This window comes from Neolamprologus brichardi, chromosome 3 (assembly GCF_056152115.1).
Source record: "Neolamprologus brichardi isolate AB-2024 chromosome 3, ASM5615211v1, whole genome shotgun sequence".
Lineage (NCBI taxonomy): Eukaryota > Metazoa > Chordata > Actinopteri > Cichliformes > Cichlidae > Neolamprologus > Neolamprologus brichardi.
The window spans coordinates 53892296-53911971 of NC_142106.1; the positions used below are offsets into that span (position 1 = coordinate 53892296).

General features: G+C 46.1%; 2 protein-coding genes across 2 annotated transcripts in view; both read right to left on the minus strand.

Annotated features, from left to right (window-relative positions):
- The window catches only part of LOC148105841 (focadhesin-like), a 32272-nt gene extending 13797 nt beyond the window's left edge, over nt 1–18475 (minus strand). Inside the window, exons 1-22 of the mRNA XM_087839049.1 lie at nt 18390–18475; nt 15427–15498; nt 14789–14863; nt 14203–14357; nt 13188–13280; nt 12067–12168; nt 11720–11945; nt 11330–11536; nt 10837–10924; nt 10477–10670; nt 9016–9276; nt 8503–8607; nt 7904–8005; nt 7680–7807; nt 6468–6594; nt 6219–6353; nt 5216–5266; nt 4999–5082; nt 4638–4776; nt 3141–3329; nt 2678–2793; nt 2485–2577 (exon numbers count right to left, since the gene is read on the minus strand). Of these exons, the coding sequence (XP_087695175.1) occupies nt 2485–2577; nt 2678–2793; nt 3141–3329; nt 4638–4776; nt 4999–5082; nt 5216–5266; nt 6219–6353; nt 6468–6594; nt 7680–7807; nt 7904–8005; nt 8503–8607; nt 9016–9276; nt 10477–10670; nt 10837–10924; nt 11330–11536; nt 11720–11945; nt 12067–12168; nt 13188–13280; nt 14203–14357; nt 14789–14863; nt 15427–15483 (2727 nt within the window). The 5' untranslated portion in view covers nt 15484–15498; nt 18390–18475. The remainder of the gene's footprint in view (nt 1–2484; nt 2578–2677; nt 2794–3140; nt 3330–4637; nt 4777–4998; nt 5083–5215; nt 5267–6218; nt 6354–6467; nt 6595–7679; nt 7808–7903; nt 8006–8502; nt 8608–9015; nt 9277–10476; nt 10671–10836; nt 10925–11329; nt 11537–11719; nt 11946–12066; nt 12169–13187; nt 13281–14202; nt 14358–14788; nt 14864–15426; nt 15499–18389) is intronic.
- LOC148105837 (NACHT, LRR and PYD domains-containing protein 12-like) overlaps nt 1–19676 on the minus strand; it is a 219542-nt gene that overhangs the window by 144780 nt on the left and 55086 nt on the right. The gene's annotated exons all lie outside the window — the stretch shown is intronic.

A 19676-nucleotide genomic window follows, 5' to 3' on the forward strand; every position in this document is an offset into this window, starting at 1 on the left:
ACTCTTTCAAGGATTTTTGATATGAAAGGAAGGTTGGAGATTGGCCTATAATTAGCTAAGACTGCTGGGTCTAGAGATGGCTTTTTGAGTAAAGGTTTAATTGCAGCCACCTTGAAGGCCTGTGGTACATAGCCGATTATTAGAGATAGGTTGATCATATATAAGATCGAAGAATTAATCAATGGCAGGACTTCTTTGAGCAGTTTTGTAGGAATGGGGTCTAAAAGACACGTTGATGGTTTGGAGGAAGTAATTATTGAAGTTAACTCAGAAAGATCGATTGGAGAAAAAGAGTCTAACTTAACATAAATGGTACTAAGAGTAGCGGTAGATAATATTACATCTGTGGGATGATTATTGGTAATTTTTTCTCTAATGATAAAAATTTTATTTGTGAAGAAGTTCATGAAGTCATCACTAGTTAACGTTAAAGGGATTTTTGGCTCAAAAGAGCTCTGACTTTTTGTCAGCCTGGCTACAGTGCTGAAGAGAAACCTGGGGTTGTTCTTATTTTCTTCAATCAGTGATGAGTAGTAAGCTGTTCTGGCTTTGCGGAGGGCTTTCTTATAAAGCAACAAACTATTTCTCCAGGCTAAATGATGATACTCTAAATTTGTGACACGCCATTTCCTCTCCAGATTACGAGTCATCTGCTTTAGGGTACGTGTTTAAGAATTATACCATGGGGTCAGGTACTTCTGATTAGAGACCTTAGTTTTCACTGGAGCTACAGTATCCAGAGTCGTACGTAGTGAGGAGGTGAAATTATTAACAAGATAATCGACCTCTGTTGGGGTAGCGTTCAGATAGCTGCTCTGCTCTGTGTTGGTACAGGGCATTGAAGATGATAACAGTGGCTGGATTATATTCTTAAACTTAGTTACAGCGCTTTCAGAAAGACATCTACTTTGATAAAGTCCACTCTCCACTGCTGCGTAATCAATTATTGTAAATGTAAATGTTATCAAGAAATGATCAGACAGGAGAGGGTTTTCAGAAAACACTGTTAAATGTTCAGTTTATATGCCATATGTTAAAACAAGATCTAGAGTGTGATTAAAGTGGTGGGTGGGTTCTTTTACATTTTGAGAGAAACCAATTGAGTCTAACAACAGATTAAATGCCATGTTGAGGCTGTCATTTTTAGCATCAACATGGATGTTAAAATCACCCACAATAATTATTTTATCTGAGCTCAGAACTAAATTAGATATAAAGTCTGAGAAATCAGACAGAAACTCTGTGTAAGGCCCAGGTGGACGATAGATGATAACAAGTAAGACTGGTTTCTGAGTTTCACAGCTGGGGTGGACAATGTTAAGCATCAGGCTTTCAAATGAATTAAAAGTCTGTCTTGGTCTTTCATTAATTAATAGACTGGTGTGAAAAATTGCTGCCACACCTCCCCCTCGACCTGTGCTTCGAGACTTCTGGTAGTTAGAATGACTCGGGGGTGTTGATTCATTTAAACTAACATAATCATCCTGCTGCAACCAGGTTTCTGTAAGGCAGAGTAAATCAATTTGTTGTTCAATTATTAAGTCATGTACTAACAGAGACTTGGAGGAGAGAGACCTAATGTTTAATAATCCACATTTCACTGTTTTACTCTTTGGTTCAGATGTGGATACTGTATTGTTCTTTCTTTGTAAATGTTTAAGTTGTTTATTGCTGGTTTTTAGTTTGTTTTTTGTCTTTTTGGAAGCAGACACAGTCTCTATGGAGATGGGTTTTTGGGGGGGTAGCAGGAGGAGAGAAGCTGCAGAGAGGCGTGTAAGACTGCAACTCTGCTTCCTGGTCCCAACTCTGGATAGTCATGTTTTGAGGGGTTTAATAAATTTGTCGATATTTCTAGAAATGAGAGCTGCTCCATCCAAAGTGGGATGGATGCCATCTCTCCTAACAAGACCAGGTTTCCTCCAGAAGGTTTGCCAATTATCTATGAAGCCCACATCGTTTCTGGGACACCACTCAGACAGCCAGCAATTTAAGGAGAACATGCGGCTAAACATGTCACTCCTGGTCTGATTGGGGAGGGGACCAGAGAAAACTACAGAGTCCGACATTGTCCGAGATCAGAGGTCTCTGAGGCCTTTACTGTAAGATCAGAGGTCTCTGAGGCCTTTACTGTAAGGTCAGAGGCCTCTGAGACCTTTACTATAAGGTCAGAGGCCTCTGAGGCCTTTACTGTAAGGTCAGAGGCCTCTGAGGCCTTTACTGTAAGATCAGAGACCTTTCCTGTAAGATCAGAGGCCTCTGAGGCCTGTGGAGGACAGACTGGCTGACATTTGTGTTGTGTAGGTTCCAGTTAGGCTGCACATCACCCAGTATGTCTTACTGTGTCCTGGTGCCACATGGAAAGGGCAGAACTACCAGCTGGTGAAGTCACGCTTCACGATGTGCATTTTAGTCTGCTGAATTCTTTGTCCACACCATTTATTTCTATGAAGCACTCAGTGCTGCTTTTGTAACACCTGCACAAACCTCCATAACGGCGTAGAAAGCTCGGCTCATGAAGCCCCTCCAGGCCTGTGGCAGGAGGAGGGCACGGTGCCACTCAGAGGGCTGGATGTTGACCTGTGCACCAAAACACAGAAGAAGGAAACAGTTCCTCTTTCAAGCTCTGCGTGCACGACAAAGAACAAGAGAGAAAGCAATGGAAGAAGACAACACGTACTTCATGAACGAGGGCTGTCAGCGTCTGCTGGTAACTGCGGCTGACGAGGAAGCGGCTGATGGGTCTCCCAGCACGATCGCTCTGCACAGACAGACTGTACGACAGAAGCAGCCCAGCTGCACCACAGACAGAGAGGCTGAGTTATAATGGTGCTTCCAACAGTGACGTGTTGGTACAGACACACTGTTTGAAATCTCCACCATGTCCTGGCTTTATGAGAACCAAACAGATTAAATCTGCAGAATATCTTCATCTTCCAAACCTCTGCTCAGAAAGACGTCCCTTCCTGTAGCTCCACATATTCTCTCTTCCTCACCAATTTAAGAAACACAACTTTGATATGCTGACTGACAGATTTTACAGAGTTTAAAGGCAAAGCAGCAACATGTTCATAGTGACGTTCAACGACACCACACAGTCGATATCACTGACACCAACTAAATGAGAGGTGTCACTGGGTCACCTGCCAGTCCTGGCTTCAGCCCAGGCTGCTTGTTTTTCTCGTAGGTCTTGAGCATGAACGACGGGATCCCTGCCACCGTTTTACCCTGGTCTGAGCGGAGGTTACCCCCCCTCAGGGCTGAGAAGTAGATTCCCCGCGGCATCTGACTCATCTCCTGCCTCACCAGTGACGTCAAGAAGAGCTCGAAGGCTGGAAACATAAAAGAAACACCATCAATGCATCATCAGCATTACTCAGTATCACACGCAGATGTGACAGATCCACGATCTCTCCAGCAGGAAACACACCAAACACCTGATGTCTGTTTCTGTGCAGCTCAAACAGCTCAAACAGCTGTGATGTTGATGGTTATGAACAGTTGTGCTAAACAAAAATGTTGTAACATCATGCAGCGTACATGTGTTCCTAAAGTATCTTAGCGGTCCCAGGACTGCACTCTCCTGGAAGCTGCTTTCAGGGTTACAGCCTCTAACGCTCCTACTGCCACTAAGACCACTTTGTTCTTGTTCTCCAGTCGCTGCTACTCTGGAAGTTGAAGCACCCCCGACCCTTACTCCTACTACCGGCTCGACGGGGCTTCTAGTCCACATGTGGCGCGGGTGTTTCTATACACTACAGCTTCCTGGTTGTGCTTTGAGTTTATGCTATCCCAGCTTGCATCTTACATCCTGCTACTACGTGGTGGAAAATGTCCGTAGCACCTTTGCACAGTCTGCAGCCGTGGTAGACTCCCTCCTACCACAGCTCACCTCTAAGCATCTGGATCTTTCTACCATTCATCGGGCTTCTCAGCATCTGTTTCAGCATCTGCACGGATTTGGCTCTGACTGATCTTCATCCTGCTGGCCTCACCAGGTGGATCTCACTGACTCCTCCCATACAGCTTGATGTCATCTACAGGATGACATTTGATGACATCACCTCTTAGTGATGAGCTGGCTTTGGGGATTGAAGCCTTTGCAGACAGAAGCTGGGACACTGCACACTCCAGTACTGTCTCCCACAGTTCCTGATGAATGTTATCAGTGCACTGAAGCACAGTAACAAGCAGGTCAGTGTGCATGAATGGGGCACAGAGTCAGGTTGGTCTGCCTAGTCTTAAGTGCTCTTGTACTGTCAGAATGACACGATAGCAGCCCTACGAACCAGCAGCTGAGCTTTTGTGTTGTTTCTAATGCTTTTCAGAGTTTTGCTCATGTACTGGCTCATGTGCCTCCACAGCTTCAGTAGCTCCTGTGTCGTGGAGAGGCGAGTTATCGGGCCGTGGTTTGATGGCCAGGACGGTTCAGTCCTGTGTTCGTGCCTTTAGCATTCCCCATATCTACAGACCGCTGATCACTGAACGCTTCTTAAACAGTAGACGTGGATTATGTCGGGTCCCGCTGTTGTCCCAGACTCATTGTCTCGAGAGTAGATCCTGGATGGATCTCTAGAAGCAGTTTATTCTGTCGGGACGACAGGATACGACCTGTTGGTTTGTTGGCTGCTCCAGTTTACCTGGAAGAACAGACGAGGTGGTGAGAGTCATCAGCTTCACATAAGATGAGCCTGGGACGGAGAGATCCTTCTCATCTTCCTCCTTTTCTTTACTCTGTTCATCTTCTTCGTTTTCAGGGAGCTTTGCAGGTGGTCGGGCCTTCCAATCAGAGAGAAGAGAGAGCTGACACACGGCGGCGTATAGGGACGTTTCTGAACACGCTAAAATAACTGAAACATCAGCTTCCTCATTAACTAGTGCCTCATAGTTACACCTGACTAACGTCTGAGGACAATTAATAAAGAAACATTGCAAAATGATCTGGCTAATATGTTAGAAACTGTTCTGATGTTGTTATGAGAGTGGAGCAGGACTCTTAACTGCCTCAGGAAGGTGGTTGATGGTGTGATCTGTTTCAGGAAAGGCTGCCAAAGCCCTGTAGCCACAGCTGGCCACCTCTGGATCCTGTTACAACACAAAGGTGCAGACACATGTTTCTGTTTCCTACAAGAGGATGAAACTTATGTGACATCACAGCATATTTGTGCATGTAGGAGTCATCATGTCAGCTGTGTGTGTGGATACAGTATATACAGACCTCGCTCAGAGCATAAGTCCAGAGAATGCTGACCACCTCTTCTTTTAATTTCTAATGACAAAAAATAAGAAGTGAATTTAATGCACATTTAACACACACACACACACACACACACCTACACACACACACACACACACACACACACACACACACACACACACGCACACTAGAATCAACAGAGTTTTCCAACCTTTTCTTATGTTTTCTGCAGACTTTCATTCAGCCAAATCGCTGCACTGACCTAAAGCACGATCTGCACGACATTTCCTTCAAACACAGTGAAGGTGGACGCCGCTCTTAATGAAACCCAGAATTAGCTTTCATGTATATGAAAGTTGCTGCTGTGCTCTGGATCTTTGGCATTTTGCATGAAGCGATTTTCTCTAAGCTTCAGTTCACACAGCAGAGAAGTTTGTTTCTGACTCAGTGACTGCAAGGTGCTGCACAGGTCCTGTGGCTGCAACCCAAAAGCATCCCTATCAGGCGTCCTGTGCTAATACGCCATGTTTGGTTTTGGCCTTTGGTCTTGTGTTTGTTTAGATGCAACTTTGCAAACCTAAGCTGTACTGCCATATCATTGTTAGAGAGGAGGAGAACTCTCCAACAAGCAGCACTGCATGGTCTAGGATTCATCTGCTGGGACGGCCTCTGCTGCTGTGTTGGATCCTCCAGAGCAACAAATTACCAAAACGTCTGTTTTTAAAAAGAGGCTCACACTCGCTGATCCATTTATTAGTTACTGTGAAGTCCGAGCAGAGCAGGACTCTGAGGACTGGACCCTCACACGTCTGTACTTTGTGCTTCTACACAACTTTACATTGATGTGCTAACTTTAGCTACCAAACACAGTGATGTAGAGATGTGACTCTACAGTGAGGTGATACAAACAGCTGGTGAGAGTCCTGTTTACAGACAGAACCACAGAGAAAAACAGAACCTGGTGGAGTTCCTGTGTCACTCTGTTAGCTCCTCAACACAGAGGAACATGAACGTTACGACGCACCTCGTACTGCTCTGATTTAACTGTGAGCTGAGGCACCAGAGCCAAAAGCTCAGCGATGGCTTGAACCACCTCTGGCTGTGAGTGACAGCTGAGCTCAGGCCAAACAGTTCTCCATGCTGAGATAATATCCACCACCTGAGAAAGAAACATTTCTTTTAAGACCAGAACTTTGGAAAAGATTCAAAAGTTATGATGCAGAAAAAAGATGATTCCTGAATTTAAAGAGACAAATGGAGACAGACGAGGTACCTCTGCTCGACACAGCTCCTGTAGTCCCTGCAGGACGAGAGCAGCCGGGGTTGCCAGGTCTGGTCTGTTGCACTGTTTTAAAGTGAGTGAAATGGCAGCCACCATGTCCCCTGCATGCTGGTAAGGCCTGGTTAACACACACATCAGCGTGGACAAAGTGGAAAATGTGTTTCTTCTCATTTTGTTACCATTTTTATTAAAAAACGTTAAAAGTGCCAGGACACGTGTAAGTAAGTAAATGCCAAACACAGCTTCTTATCATTGCAAACTCTTCTGGCTGCAAATGTTTTACAATAAAAACAAACGTAAGCATTTGTGAAAACAAGAAACAGCTCAATGATTTGCTAAATTTGAGCTGTAGCATCCATCCAGAGGGTTTCCCAGGTTTTCACTAATGCTAACAAAGCTGCATGTACATGTTAGCAGGTGTAACAGGCCCCGGGACGATGAGCAGTGTGCACCAGCTGGTTAGAACAAAGGAAATAATCAAATAAAATCATCGTTTGATTTCATCAACACACATAAAGGCCAGTTCACAAACACTGACAAGCATTAGCTAACAGCTAACATGTAAAGGACGTGTGCAGGAGCCTGGATGCAGTTTGTGGAGTTTATATGATCAACATAGTTTTTGGGTTGAAGGTTAAAACTATGAAGTTATGGCTCACTTGCTTAGAGTTGTATTATATGGGAAGCAATGCTTACAGACTGACATAATAATAGTTTGATTTCTTTTGCTTCAAATGTATGCTTTTATTTTGATAGTCTGGCAGAGACAGGAAGTTAGCTGCCTCTCATTCTCTCTGTTTGATCTGAACTTTGTAAGACTTTGATCCTTCTGGATTCAGTCACGTGTAGCTGCTCTGAAAGATTTAAAACTGGACTCCTGCTGATTTTTGGAGAAACAGGGACTCAGTGGAGCGTCGAGCTGAGGCTTCATTCACTGCAAAGCTACAAAGTGCATTCATTTATCTGAACAAGCAAAGTTGATGTGACTGAAAAAACAAAGATTTTCCTGAACTTTTATCAGCTTGTTGAGCAGAAACATCTATGAAGAGTCCAGTCAGTGATTATTACTCATCAGAAGGGAAGATGAAGAGTCCTGGTGTTGGAAGCTCACACTGTCTGCACTGTGCATGCAAAGTCCACTGAATGAATGAACCAGTGAATGTAGGAAGTGCCCACTGTTTCTGTAAGTATGGGAGGACCCACCTCTCTCTGCAGATGTCCCTGACACAGGCGGCCCTGGCCAGGATCTGCTCCCACTGGGCGTCCCTCCCCAGCACCACCCTGCTGTCCTGCTGGCTCATTAGACGCTGCAGCTCTGGGTAGACCCGGTCCTTACAGACATGACCAAAGCAGCACACAATCAAAGACAAACAGAAGCTTTGAACACGTGAATATGACATTTATAGTAATGCGTTATTATTGCAAACCTGTTTCTTCCACAGAGCGGTCATGAGGCGCAGTCCCACTGCTCTCAGCTTGGGGGAGCCGGCCAGCATGTGCAGACTGTGCAGCACGATCGGGAAGCAAAGCTGGAATATTACAGCACATATGATCAGAGCCAAGTTTACAAGAGAAACACACGGTTACAGCTGAAGAAGGCAGATGTTAGACGATGACTGCTGGTTTGGAGAGTCCAGCTCACTGACAGAGTGCTTTATACTACAGAGCACTGCATCTATCCCACAGAGAGGCTGCTGTGGTCCAATCCCAGCTCCTACAAACTGGGTACAAGAAACACTGTCCGTGTTCATCTCAGTTATTCACTGTTATTGGTGGATTGTGCTCACATGCGGGTATTTGGGACACGCGGGTCACTGGTTTTTAAACTCTAGAAGCCTCCTGGATGAAGAAAAGCTCCTCAGACTACATGACCTGGATGACCCCACAGATTAAAGCTCATCTGTGTGTATGATGGACTAAAACACACTGTGAGCGCTCAGATGAAGTAGAAAGGTGCTGCTGATGTTCCAGCCCCGTCTCCAGACGCTCACAGTCAGTACAGGTTCTTCTTAGTCGTGCTGCGTACCTTATGAGTGCCGAGGTTTGGCAGGCTTGTGAGAACAGCGTGAGCCAGGACGGGACTCTTTTCTTTGGTCAGTTTGAACAAAAGAAGCAGCACGAGGGGCGGGACCTGCAGAGGGAAACGCCCACATCAGCAAACACACCAACCAAACATTAGGGGTACAATGAAACAATGAGGGGTAAACTTCACACTTCATCTGCAGCTAGTGACTCCAACACAAGTCCAGAGGGAAGTCTGTCCCCTTAGAGCACTCCCTAACCTCTCCCTTTATACGGCAGCAGATTAGCAGCAATCACACAGCAGTGACAGCTTTTATCTTCCTGCTGATCTGAACCATTTCAAAGTCATGTGTTGGTGCCAAAACACCAGGTTATCAACATGTGTTTACTGCTCTTAGAAAGACAAACACGAGCTAGCTGCCTTACATACAACATATCTACATGTCAGAGGGAACAACATGCATTACTTTATATTCAGGCCACAGATTTAAGAGAACCAGTTGTGTGGGTTATCTACCTGGCAGGGGTCGGCAGCAGCGACAGCCTGGCTTGCTTTCAAAGCCAGCTGGCAGATGTTTTCCTGACCCATGATGATGAGATAAGTCACAATCAGGACAAGAGAGGAGGACAGGCGCTGGCTGGACGACAGGGCGGAGCTGACCGCCAACAGCCAATCGGTTGCTGCTGCTGGATTGTTGGCCACTTTGTGCAGTACCGACAAAGACACGCTGAGCTCACTATACCAGGAACTCAGAGACAGAGGCAGTGATGGGGCCGGCTGAGGGAGACAGATTCATGAGAAACAAATGAGAAAGAACAAAGAGCAAAGCTACAGATGCACCATGAATGTTAATGAAGTGTAATTTAAGGATCAAGCAAAGCATCCCAGAGGAACAACACTCCAGAGACTGGATGCTGACCCTGAAGAAGAGGCAGTAAAGACAGCCCTGTTGCTATGACACTGAGAGGGAAACAGTATTTTTGGATGGATGTCGTCTGTGCTCTAATGCTCTGTCCACTCACCACCTAACAGCTACCTGCACTATTGTAACAGTGTTTGAACTATGTGGCTACACCTCAAAGAAAGACTCCAAAAACTGAATGTGAGAAACAGGCCTGAGGCTACCTGCTAGGCTACCTGCTGGGCTACCTGCTAGGCTACCTGTTGGGTTACCTGCTGGGCTACCTGCTGGGCTACCTGCTAGGCTACCTGTTGGGCTACCTGTTGGGTTACCTGTTGGGTTACCTGTTGGGCTACCTGTTGGGTTACCTGTTGGGCTACCTGTTGGGCTACCTGTAGGGTTACCTGTTGGGCTACCTGTTGGGTTACCTGTTGGGCTACCTGTTGGGTTACCTGCTGGGCTACCTGTTGGGCTACTTGTTGGGTTACCTGCTGTGTTACGTGCTAGGTTACCTGCTGGGTTACCTGCTGGGTTACCTGCTAGGCTACCTGCTAGGCTACCTGTTGGGTTACCTGCTGGGCTACCTGTTGGGCTACCTGCTGGGCTACCTGCTAGGCTACCTGTTGGGCTACCTGTTGGGTTACCTGTTGGGCTACCTGTTGGGCTACCTGTTGGGTTACCTGCTGGGCTACCTGTTGGGCTACCTGTTGGGTTACCTGCTAGGTTACCTGCTGGGTTACCTGCTAGGCTAACTGCTAGGCTACCTGCTAGGCTACCTGCTGGACTACCTGCTGGGTTACCTGCTGGGTTACCTGCTAGGTTACCTGCTAGGCTACCTGCTGGGCTAACTGCCAGGTTACCTGCTGGGTTACCTGCTGGGTTACCTGCTAGGTTACCTGCTAGGCTACCTGCTGGGCTACCTGCTGGGCTACCTGCTAGGTTACCTGCTGGGTTACCTGCTAGGTTACCTGCTAGGCTACCTGCTGGGCTAACTGCTGGGCTACCTGTTGGGCTACCTGCTGGGTTACCTCCTGGGTTACCTGCTAGGCTACCTGTTGGGTTACCTGCTGGGTTACCTGCTGGGGTTTATCTGCGGGCCTGCTAACTCTGCGCAGCAGGCTGTGAGCCAGCCTGTGGTTGGTGCTGTGTGTATTCTGGTCAGTCAGCGGCTCAGTGAGACCCAAGCAGGACAGGAGCTGCAACACGGGGAGAATCAGGACCGGACTCAACCAGGGCGACGCCTCTGCTTGTTCAGGGACCAAACTCAGTGCTGTGTTGAGAGAAAGAATATCTCATGTAGGACACAAAGCTCTGTGAGGTTCCAACCATGACCTGCACACACAACCTAGTTTTGTTCCCACTAATTCTTTCACTGCTTCAAAGTCTCTTAAAGGAAGCTAAAGCCAGCAGAGCTTTGTCCAAAATAATCACTTTACCAAGTCTGAGAAGGCTGGTCAGCTGATCTGAAGGGGCTTCTAACAAGAGCAAGGCCACGCCCATCATCAGCTCATCCAACAGCAACTCCTGCAAAAAACAAACAGCGATGCCAACAGGTCAATACAGGCCGCAGAGGCCCGAGGGCTCACATATTAAACCTCAGGTGTGTTTTCCCTGGTAGTAGTAACAAGGCAAAAACAATGTTGCTTCCTTTAAAAGGATGAAATTTCTACAAAGTGTCTTTGAGTGTCAGATATTCACATGTGTGCATGTCCATGTCAGCTCGCTGCAGTGAGTGAAGAAGCTGATCAGCATTAATGCCAAATAACCCACTGCTGTGAGTCCAGGCTCAGGTTTGGAGCAGAGATATTTGCACATGTAAAACAAAAAGCATCACTTTTGTTTACTTCCATATTTAGCTCACGTTGACCAGCACAGCAGCGTGGCTTCTTTATCTTTGCTGGTGTCTGATTGTCTACAAACAGCGATCACCTGACAGGCTGGAACAAGCTGCTGCATTAAGCCGATTATTGGTCTGCAGTCTCCGTTGAACTCGAGGCATCGCCGACACGCACACAGCAGCTGCAGAGCCAGCGCCGCTTTCTCTGGTTTCCACTGGTCTCCAGAGGTCCCAGTTAGATCTTGGAGCAGAGTGCCCACAAACGCACACAGCTCCAGGACTGCCTCCACGCTGTCCACCTGCAGGGACAGAGAGGAGAGGCTGACATAGCTCCATCCTGCTCTCTGTATTAGTTACTTCCTGTCAATCTGAGCGTATGCAAATAAGAGAGACACATTTAAATGAACGATGGTGTAACATACAGAGTGGAAACATGTTGACGTGTCTTTGTACAGTTACCTAACATGACTTCAGTTTGTTACCTGCATGTGTGGAACCAGCTGACAAAGACAGAGCAGCAGCCTGTCAGACACTGGGGACAGCGTTTCCTGCTCCTTGTTCTGGGGGGCGGACCTGGATCCTCCCTGAATGGGCAGCATCACCCTAAGAAGACTCTGTCGAAGGAGCGCGTGCTCGGGTTGCCTGTGAGGTTGGCAGTATAGGTACCGAAGGAAGGGGGCCAGCATGGTGATATAAGCCTCTTTATCTCTGTAACGTACACACACACTGGAGTCATAAGAATCTCTGAGAATAGATCATCTCATAATGTCCAGTTGTCTTCAAAGTAGTGTACAACATAACAGCTACGATAGGAACCAGTAAGACTTACCTGTCAACAGCTTTCTGGATAAAGTCATCGATCTCGAACAACAGAGCCGGCCAGCAGTCCACTCTGTTCTCCAGGGCTGTGACGTACGGGTGAGGGCTGCTCCTGCAATGGACGGGTCAGTGTCCCAGCTCTGATTCAAGTTATGCTCCCAACAAACCACTGAGTCAGTCTATTACAACGAAGACAAACTAAGAAGGCCAAAGTCTGTTGGTGTTTCAGAGCACTGGCAGACAATTTGGACAGAGGAGATCTTTCTGTTGCACCGCTGATTTTTATACGGATGTTCACGAGTGTCTTTGCCTTTGAGGTGAAGTCTGCAATCATCCACAGGACAGATTTTAAACACTAAAAAGAGGAGAGCTCACTATATTGTGACCAAACATCACTTTTAATGTTAAAACCCTGTTCGTTCTTACAGCGGCCCCATCACTGCAGCCACAGCACCGTCTGTCACTCTGTCCTCACTCATGAACAACACCCACAGATACTTAAACGCCTCCAACTTGGGCGCCAGCTCGTCCTTGACCTGGAGTGGGTGCTCCACTGTTTTCAGCTTTGAACCACAGCCTCAGACTTGGAGGTGCTGATTCTCATTCCCAATGTTTCCCACGCAGCTGCAGAATTACTCAAAACAGCATCGATAACAACACCCACCAGGAATAGATCCGACAGTGATGGCAAAACGGACCAAGCCCAAAAAGTCTTGCTCCATTGCCTCACCAAGCTCCTCGTACAGCTGAGTTTTGCTTCAGCTTCTGCAAGAGTTACACTCATCCTGTCGATATCTGCCAGACGATAGCCAAGCCTAACAGGACGCTTCAACCTGCTGCTCCTGAACCTCCAATGTCTATCTTCTGGTTCAGAGATTGCCCCCACAACATCAACCTCATGCACTAGTTTGGGATTCTCATGCTCCAAGAGCCAGTTTATAGCTGGGACTGAAGCACCAGGGCCTTTGACTGCCACCAGACAGAGCACCGGACCCCTACGGCACTTCAAGTGGGTGGTGGACCAATGCTGCTTCTTTGGACTAGCAGTAAGCTACAAGCTATATGTAGCTTGATAGATTACACAAGACAATATGTGTGAACATCTCTAGATATTAGACATGAGATACTTACCTGATAGAATACGGACAGGTGAAGTGTCCATCGCTCTGGTCAGCCTGCATCTCCAACAATCGCCGAATGACTTTTATCAACCCTTGAGTGTGTCTGTTGGACATCAGAGTCAGAATAACTGAAAAAACTAACAGTGTGAGCGTTTTCATTGCTTCAAATGTTTTCAAATAGTTACATTATGCTGCACAACTAGGTTAGCGTACAGATTAGAGAGCATCCAGCTCTGAACTGTGGAACAGTGACCTTTAACATTTTCATGTTTCCAGTTTGAACTTTCAAAGCTATTTTCTTTACTTCACATGAGCCCTGATGGAGAGCAATGACATGGTGGATTTATCCTCAGCACAGACTAAGCTGTGACCTCCATGTGTCTAACTCAGTTTGTAGACTGTCAGTCGGGTTCCTGCACTGGAAGCATTGACTCCATGTTACACACTGGTAGCTGGAAAAGAAGGCGACTGGACTTGATTAAGTTTTAAAGATGTTTCACTTCTTATACAAGGTGGAGAGACCCACATATTTAAACCCTACAGGGCGTTTCCCTCCTTGGAGATGGTCATCGAGCTATTTGTCATGTGCGTCATCACATGAGTATAAACAAAAGCGTAGGTCATTGTCAACACCAAGGGTTAAGGGTTGAACCACTATGAGACCTTTCCGCGACCCATCATGTGACCTTTGAGGTCACCTGAGGCGAGGTGTGAGTGGGCCTTTAAAGGGATTTAAAGACTGAATTTGTAGGTGACGATGGCCAGTAACAGTGGACATACACGGCCTTCTTCATACCTCTTCTCAGTTCACAGTGTTAGCATTCTCATGCTAAAGAGAGCCTTCTTTGTCCTGCTGATACACAACCTCGTCCTGCTGAGGTCTATCTTTCATGTTGTGCCTTTGTGCAGCGGCTGTAACGCTGCATGGATGCAGGTTACAGAGCCTCTATCAGACTCATTGACAAACAGCTGAGCTGAGCTTTCTGAGGCAGGATCGTGGCGTCCAATAACTGCGCGTTGCATACCTTGCAGAAGGCAGGAGGTTGAGGACACCATTGAGGATGTAGTCCAGGTCTGCATGGCCCTGGTCCACCAATAACACCAAGGTGTCACAGCACGCTGAACACACCACAGCACAGTCACTGCAGCACTGCTGCCACAAAGCTTCCAGTGCTGGGCCCTGAACAACAACAGTGATGCAGTCAGTGTTTCAGAAGTTTAACAAAACGATCTGTGCCATTTCCACACATGCACTGAAGCCCTGAATGAAAACGGACAAAGACAGAGGTGCACGTGAGAATGCAATCTGTCCCACTCAGTTCAGCCACTCGGGCTCAGCACTGATTCAATCCCAACTCACAAGGTTTGATTCAATTTGGACTCAGACAGTCAGAAATATTATAACTATGATCGTTTATCAGTGCATATCCATATTTTATATCTGTGTATAAAAACAAAGCTGACACTGTGAGATCAGAGGTGTCAGCCTCACAGCAGATGTGTCAAAGTCACTGAGGATAAAACACAGGACCACATGAAGCAGATGTTCCTGCTCTTTTATACTTCATGTAACTAAAGAAATGATCATATGTGACTCTTACAGGAACTCACCTGAGCACAGGACCAGGTGATTTGCCCATCTGACCCTTTTTCCTTTAAGACAGCTGCAACAAGACTTCTCACCGTCTACAACACAAGAAAATCACACTTCTGTACCTTTATTCACAATAACAAAGAGAGGAAGAGAAACCAACACTACAGAGTGAATGAATGAATGAATGAATGAATGAATGGATGAATGTGCCTACAGGGACCTGAGTCTGTGTGTGTTCAGTAAAACCTGCCTCTCCTCTACATAAACATATTAAACACACGAGTGTGAGTGACTCAGAAACCCTCGTGGTTGCCAACAAACATACAAAGTAACTCTGTGTCTTGGATCTTGTTACACTGTAAACTCACCTCATGTCTCTTTAAAATCCTCCAACAGCTGCACACATGTATCAGTGCACCTTACAGTCATGTTACTCTATCAAATAGTTACGTTACTCTTTACTCTGTCTTATCAGGAGACTTTTTTATGAGTATTGCTGAATTCCTGTTAATGGTAGAGATTTTCTGCCTGTGTGAGCTGCTACTTAGTTTACCTCTATCATTAACAAATCACTCGTACCTGTGGAATCAGACAAGGGAAGGATCATTGGTATCATTTGGATGGGAGGAGTCACGGAGCAGAGTCCGCCTCTTACCTGGGCTTGTATGACAGGGCAGGGGAACTCGAGCCGCGTCTTTAAACTCTCCATCATGTCACTGGATCATACCTGTGAACATCCAGAATCTCCATTAGAACAAGAGGAGGAGGTTTGATCAAAGTAAAGACAGCTCTCCTGTTAAACTACAGATGATCACATATCAGGGAAATCAGACTTTAGCTCAGGGATGTGACATCGAACCCCTGACTGATCCAAACAGTTTATTCTTCCTCTCAAACAAACATTCCCAAATGTTTGTCCCAAACAAAGGAAACCAAGATTACCCTTCAGCCATCCACCCACTAACTAAACAACACTTTAGGTTCATGTAAAGTTTCTGGATGAAACTTTACATGAACTTACATGACGTGTACATTGTTGTTTCTAAATGCATTCTGCTAAACTATTTTAGTGCTGTGGCAGTGTGTTGTCATGTGTATCTATTAATAAGTGTTCAAACAGAGATGCTAACAGTGCCTGATTACGTTATCTTATATAACAAATACGTAGCTTTCAAAGAGAACACATGGTGATAGATGATGAAGTCTCCCAGCAGCCCTCCTACTGCAGTGTTACTGGGATACGCTCAGAGACACCTGATCCAGTTCTAACAATAAGCTTTAGAGAAAAAACACAAACACTAAATGGGGAGTCTCATGAATCCAAGCTGGGAGCTGGTCCACAGGAGATGGGCCACTGAGAGACAGCTGAAGGCACTGCTGAAGGCACTGGTTCCTATTCTACCTAGCAACAACAAATAAGGCTGCAGTCTGAGGAGGGAGTGGTCTATCAGTATAACTTTGTACTGCAAGCTTTTTAAGAGACGACAGAGGCTGATTATTCGAGACCTCGTCTGTCAGAAGGAGGATTTTAAATCTTGGATTTAACAGGGAGTCAGTGAAGAGGAGCTAATATGTGACAAACATGCTCTCTTTCTACTTCCTGTTGGTACTCGTGCTGCAGCGTTTCAGGTTAACTGGAGGCTTTGAGGCTTTTCATGGCACTTGTCTGATAACACTGACTCACAATCGTGCAGCTAGAGTCACTCTCAGCTTAGTTCACAGACCTACATGGTTGTTTGTGCACACTGAATGATATATTCTGCTCAAAGACTCCTCACAGCTTCACTGGAGCCACGATGATGCTGTTTCTAAGAGTTTTAGGGCCGAGCACAACAGCCTCTGTCTGGATTTAGAAGCAGGAAATTAGAGGTCACCATTAGAGGTCAACAAATCACAACAACAGTCACTTGAAGGCACAGACCACGAAGTACAGAGAAAATCCCACCAACCGGTCAACCCCAATGAGCAAGGCCTTGGCCACAGCGGGAAGGAAAATCTCCCTTTTATCCGAACCAGACTGGAGGACGAGCAGACGTCTGACCGACTGGTGGAGAGGGAGGGACTCACATGGTGGATCCTCATCTCTCACAGACGGTGAGAGGACAAAGACAAAAGTGTCACCTCATATCAGGCGGCACCTCCAGGGCTGAAAACTGAAACCTGTGCAGAAGTGCCAAAAACTGCAATTCCACTAACGGCCTCTGGAGGCTGCATCCAAAAGTGAGACAACCCCAGCAGCCCCCTATATGAGCACTGTTACAGTTTACAGCTGTAGCTTTTTACCAGGCCTCACCTCTGCCAATCCAAGTGACCCACCTGTGTCACACACACTGTGAAGCTAAGCAGTGTGTCACAATGAAAGCTCCTGCTTCTTCCATGGTTTATATACACATGCTGTGTGGATCTGTGTCTGAAGGAGCACAATACATTGGGACGCACACTCATTGTGTCCCAAGTGTCACTTTCAAACTATAAAATACAAAAATAAAATCAGCAGCGTTTGCTCTGTTGGTCTCTAAAGAGGACATCAGGCTAAATACATCTACTGTTGTTAAATTAGTGCGACACACCATGATGAGCTGCACTCACACTGATACAGCCACGTAGTACGTGACAGCTCAAATAATTAATCAAGAATAATCCCCCAGATATATAACAATGCTCAATCTGGAAATGGCAAAGCCGACCACCCAAGACAGAGCAGCGTGTTTATGAAGTGTCCCACAAGACACTGGACACGTCAGAGAAACCAGGAGAGGAACTGTGGTGTTACATGATGAGTGGGTGAATACAGCTGTTAAGGGTCACTGAGTGAAGGATGCAACAGGAGTTAGACCTGCTCTGGTGTCTGTTTTGGAGATGGTGACAATGACTTCAAATTAAAAACTAAAACCCAGCTGGATGTGTCGTAGTGGAAAATGTTCAGTTTGTCTTTGAGAGTGACTGGAATGGACGAGGAGGGCCAGCTCAGGGTGAACCTGAGACCAGGTGACAGACCTGGATCCTCGGGACCAGGTGAGAGGAGGCAGATGAGTTGCTATGGAGACACTAAGAGGAGAAACCGGAAGAAGGAGAATGAGCTACTATCTGTGGCGTTTCCGTCAGAGCCGCTGCGCAGATCTACCCTGCAGGGCTTCCGTCGTGATGTTCGTGGCAGGAACACTGCATTGTTTCTTGAAACTACACCGTTAGCTGGGTGACATTAACGGCGAGATGTGTGAAAACTGCAGTTTTCCAAGTGACAAGACTTTTATTAATGAAGTGAGTGAAAATAAGGTTGATTTGTCAAAGCGGTTTACTGCGGTGCGCAGCTCGTCCTGATGTTTCCTACATTTCCCACAGGCCAAAGCGCTTCACCACAAAGCTTCCGTACACACGAGGCCATCCACAAATATCTGGTGATCGGAGGAAACTAAACTGTAAAGTCGTCCGGACACAACTTAGCGCTAAAGAGGACCTGCTAATAGCAGCTTAGCATCAACACAAGCTAATGCTAACGTGATACAGCTGACGGCAGGTTCACTGTAATAGATACGCGGCTGTAACTGTAACTGCAGCAGGCTGAGAAAGACTAACGAAGCTCAGTTAAAGTTATACATGCTGTTCAAAAAACTTTACCTCCTTCATCCAGCAGACCCGCGCGGAAATACGGCGAGCAGCGAGGGCCAAAAAGGACAGGAAACCGCCTTTCTCACGCGATTACGTCAGAGACATGAACAGCACGCGCAGGCTGAGTTCATATTTTCACCACATTTAATAGAGCACTGTGATTATTATTATTGTTGTTGTTGTCGTTGTTTCTTGTTGTTAATATTATTTTATGACAAAATGTTGACACACTGTGTGAAATGTAAATAAAAATTGAATTGAATGGTTTGCAAATCTCATGAACCCATACTTTATTCATAATGCAACACAGAAAACATATGAGCTCATTGTGAATTTGGTGGCAGTAACATCCCAAAAACCTTGCAGCATGGCCATGTTTCCAACATCACCTCTACTTTCAACAACCGTCCATAAACACCTGGGAACTGAGGAGACCAGGTGCTGGACTTTTGGGAGAGCATCGTTGTCCCATTTTTGTTTGATATAAGGGACAGAGCTGCTCAACAGTCCTGTGGCTTTTCATCTCGTGATGTCACAAATACCTGGACCACAGACAGGCCGGTTCAGGACTTGCGGTCTTCCACTACAAAACCCTGCTGTTGTGTGCAGCTTAGCAACATCCTCCTTAAACATGTAAAAGACATCATCTCCATGGGAGCACATGCTGCTCTAAAACCTGTGTATATAATTCAGTCTTGGTTCTTTTCCAAATGTGCAAGGTGCCACTTCCATAGGCACTGATCTAATGCCAACCATCACAGATGCAGCCTTTTTAAACACTGATAACAAACTTCAGCTCAGACATGTAAAGCGTCTCATTACAGACGATTTACAGCCGGCGAGCCTTCAAAGTCTTGGTCTGAGATGAGTCTGTAAGAAACCACGTCGGCCGGTCTGGAAGCACGTCGCGAGGCTCCAAATGCTCCACCAGACCGCCGACAGGTCTCGCACGCCACAGCCGCTCTATCACGTGACACATACTGCTCCTATGTGCTAAGGTCATGTGTTGGGTTACGCCATGTCGCAACTTTTGTGAGGAGCTTTTGTGATATTTAGTAGATCGGATTACATCTTTTTTTATTTATTACTTATATACGATCCAGTAATTTAGGTCAGTATCGGACTGACGCAACGTCGGATCAGTCCATCTCTAGTTCAGATGGCTTTTAATGAGCCTTATAAAATAAACACAGTTTAAAAACATCTAGCAACTAAATCAAGGGTAGCCTGAACTTACAGTCACTGAACACAGCAAGTGTCCTGCTCTCAGACACAAAACCTGCCTTTAAAAGTTCA